This window comes from Thermobia domestica, chromosome 9 (genome assembly GCF_964235325.1).
Source record: "Thermobia domestica chromosome 9, izTheDome1.hap1.1, whole genome shotgun sequence".
NCBI lineage: Eukaryota > Metazoa > Arthropoda > Insecta > Zygentoma > Lepismatidae > Thermobia > Thermobia domestica.
The window spans coordinates 256237517-256240327 of NC_137462.1; the positions used below are offsets into that span (position 1 = coordinate 256237517).

Sequence of the window (2811 nt, forward strand, 5' to 3'; positions counted from 1 at the left end):
TATTCATTCTTTCCCGAGAAGCTCAAACAACAACTACTGACCTCTATCTCACTGACAATTAGAACAATGGGGATTCATATTCACAAAAAAGCATTTATTCAAATCTTTCTAACATTTCTTATATCTGTAGACTAGTTATAAATAAAGTAGTGACAATTGTCGATCAAAGAGATGAGTTCGAAAACGATAATAATGAAAATAATGTATTCTCTAAAACAGGCAGGTGGCGTGTAAGTAATCGGTATCAATGTTGGTTAGAGCAAAATTGTAAAAGCAGATCCGTAAACGTGATTGAACGCTGTTTGAACCCCGTACTGAGATATTTGCTTACTTTTATTTTATTGTTGATGTTGTTACTTGAATGTGAGAAAAATTAAATTACTACATTTGCATAAAACTCACCACGATATCAAAATATGAAAACTCTTCACTTTCGTGTTTGCAAAGGTTTCCTAAGTGTTGTCTGTGCGTTCATTGTTCACAAAGAAAGTTAATCAGTAAATTCAATTTCTTAAGAGCACCTATGTAGGATATTTCATGATCAATTTTCACTCTATGTATCTTTTCGAAAATTTTATAGAAGTTAGTCGCCTGCTGAATGACAATACTTGGTCATTAAGTTTATCGGAACTCGAAATTACATAACAATTCTGTATGCTGGTGGCGTTAGTGGAAATAAAAATATTAAGGTTCATGCAATGTGGTCGAAGTCTTGTGGATTACCATTTTGTCCCGAGGCTATGAACAGAAACCGATTTTGCGAAATAATGAGGTTCCTAACATTTGATATTACCTGTAAAGCTGACAGATTGATTCGTGTAAAGAAAGATAAACTTGCTCTTGTCTCTTAAGTTTGGTGTAGGTTCATTGAAAATTGTATTGCATGATATAAACCAGGGCAGATCATTACAATAGGTGAACAGTTGTTTCCTAGTAAATCTCGTTGTCCACTAGCGCAGTTTATGTCAAATAAATCAGATAAGTACGGACAAAAATTCTGGCTGGCTGTAGATGTAGATGCGAAACATATTTTGAACAGTTTCCTTTGAGTTGGTAAGGAGGAAGAACGCCCTGCAAATCAAAGAGTTGCGGAGTGCGTTTTCATGCGCCTTGTTGGGCCATTTTACGGCAAAAGTCGAAACGTTGCTACATACAACTATTTTACGTCACTAAAGCTAGCTGAAAATCTGAAAACAAAGTCATCTACCATTGATGGGACAGTGAACGAAAGTATAATACCGAAAGAATTTATATCAGAGAAAGCACCTTTGTCCTCGACAAAGATTCTCAAAAGCAAGAACGTAAAAATGGCCGTTTATCAAGGTAAGAAATGTAAGAATGTTTATGTATATAGCTCTTCAAATCATTCGGTGGACATAATCGACAATAATAAGAAAGTTCCTGAAATCACTGCTTATTATAATGAAACGAAATACGGGATTGACATTGTGGACGAAATGGCCAAGCAATATACAGTGAAAGCTTCATCACGAAGATGGCCAATTCATACTTTTTATAAAGTACTTGATGTTGCAGTAATTAATTCAGTTGTAATATACAGAGCAGTCATTGGAATGAAAATATCACGCAAGGAATTTATTCAAAGGCTAGCAGAAGAACTCCGGACAGCATTCCTGCATCTTCGATCTGAAGATTCGAATTAAGCTACAAGAACAGAAGGCGACACAGATTCAAATTCAGAAATACTGCGTAAACGACGTAATTGCCAAATCGTTGTAAACTGCAAGAGAAACGAGACGTCAGCAAATTTTAGCACCCGCAAAAAGGCAGTTTGTGGAAAATATGTCCGTAAAGTAACTTATAAATGCAGAAATTCTGTGTAATGACGGTAATACCTGGGCAATATTCAGTACCATATTCGCGATCAAAGATGAAAGAAAGTTGTAAGGAGAACTATAACAGAAGTAGTTACAAAGCTGCCTAAAGAAATTTTGTAATAAGATGTAAGTAATGATTACTATATACTTATGTGGTAAACACACCAAGGACGTTTGTACAACAAAAATATATGTTCACATTAAATATTATATGTATATATATATATATATATATATATATATATATATATATATATATATATATATATATATATATATATATATATATATATATATATATATATATATATATATCCTCACGGCATTGTCAAGGCTCTATATTTGTATTTTACATTTAAAATTACAACCTGGTGTTTCTGACTACCATATACGGTTGCCCGATCATCACCCTTGTTCTTCGCATAGTCATTCGAAGAACTGAAAACGTACTCTGTACACAAACAGTTTATGGTTGTGAACTCGGAAAGCCTGGTACTTCTGCTTGTCAAGGTGAAAAAGTGGGAGAAAAAAGGATGCGAAGAATGTAAAGAGGGTGCAACAGTGACTGATACTTGTAAGAAACATATTCATTTGTAGTTCGTGCACATTCCGCCTGTAGCGCTACTGAGGCACAACGTATATTGTAACTCTATAACTTTTGTACACCGCTTGTAGGTCTGTTGGCGTAAGTGACGACCGAAACTATTTTGTCAACTCTGACTGCAATAAGACACTGCTGTGCTGCTCTTGCTTTTCTTTTTTCTCCTATGTCATTTGTGAGACGCCAAACATGTTGATTTTGCTTGTTGCACGCGCTGACGGGTTCCTCCGGAGCGAAGTATTTAAGAAGTTAACTACATATTCATATTTACGATAGAAATATGATAAGTACTTTGAATTATAATAGGGTTTTAAATTGGTTAACTGTTGAAAAAAAAGTACGAAAATAAAGCAGTACTTGTAAATGTATATT

General features: G+C 34.5%; 1 protein-coding gene across 1 annotated transcript; it reads left to right on the forward strand.

The window, feature by feature from the left end:
* Positions 1-1103: 1103 nt before the first annotated feature.
* LOC145661196 (uncharacterized) lies at positions 1104-1664 on the forward strand. Its single transcript, XM_081726647.1, has one exon. It carries the CDS (start codon positions 1104-1106, stop codon positions 1662-1664), a length of 561 nt encoding a protein of 186 aa, XP_081582773.1.
* The last annotated feature ends 1147 nt before the right edge of the window (positions 1665-2811 follow it).

What these genes read in the sequence shown, in the direction of transcription:
- LOC145661196 (XM_081726647.1), top strand. Translation starts at nt 1,104, where the DNA reads ATGCGCCTTGTTGGGCCATTTTACGGCAAAAGTCGAAACGTTGCTACA.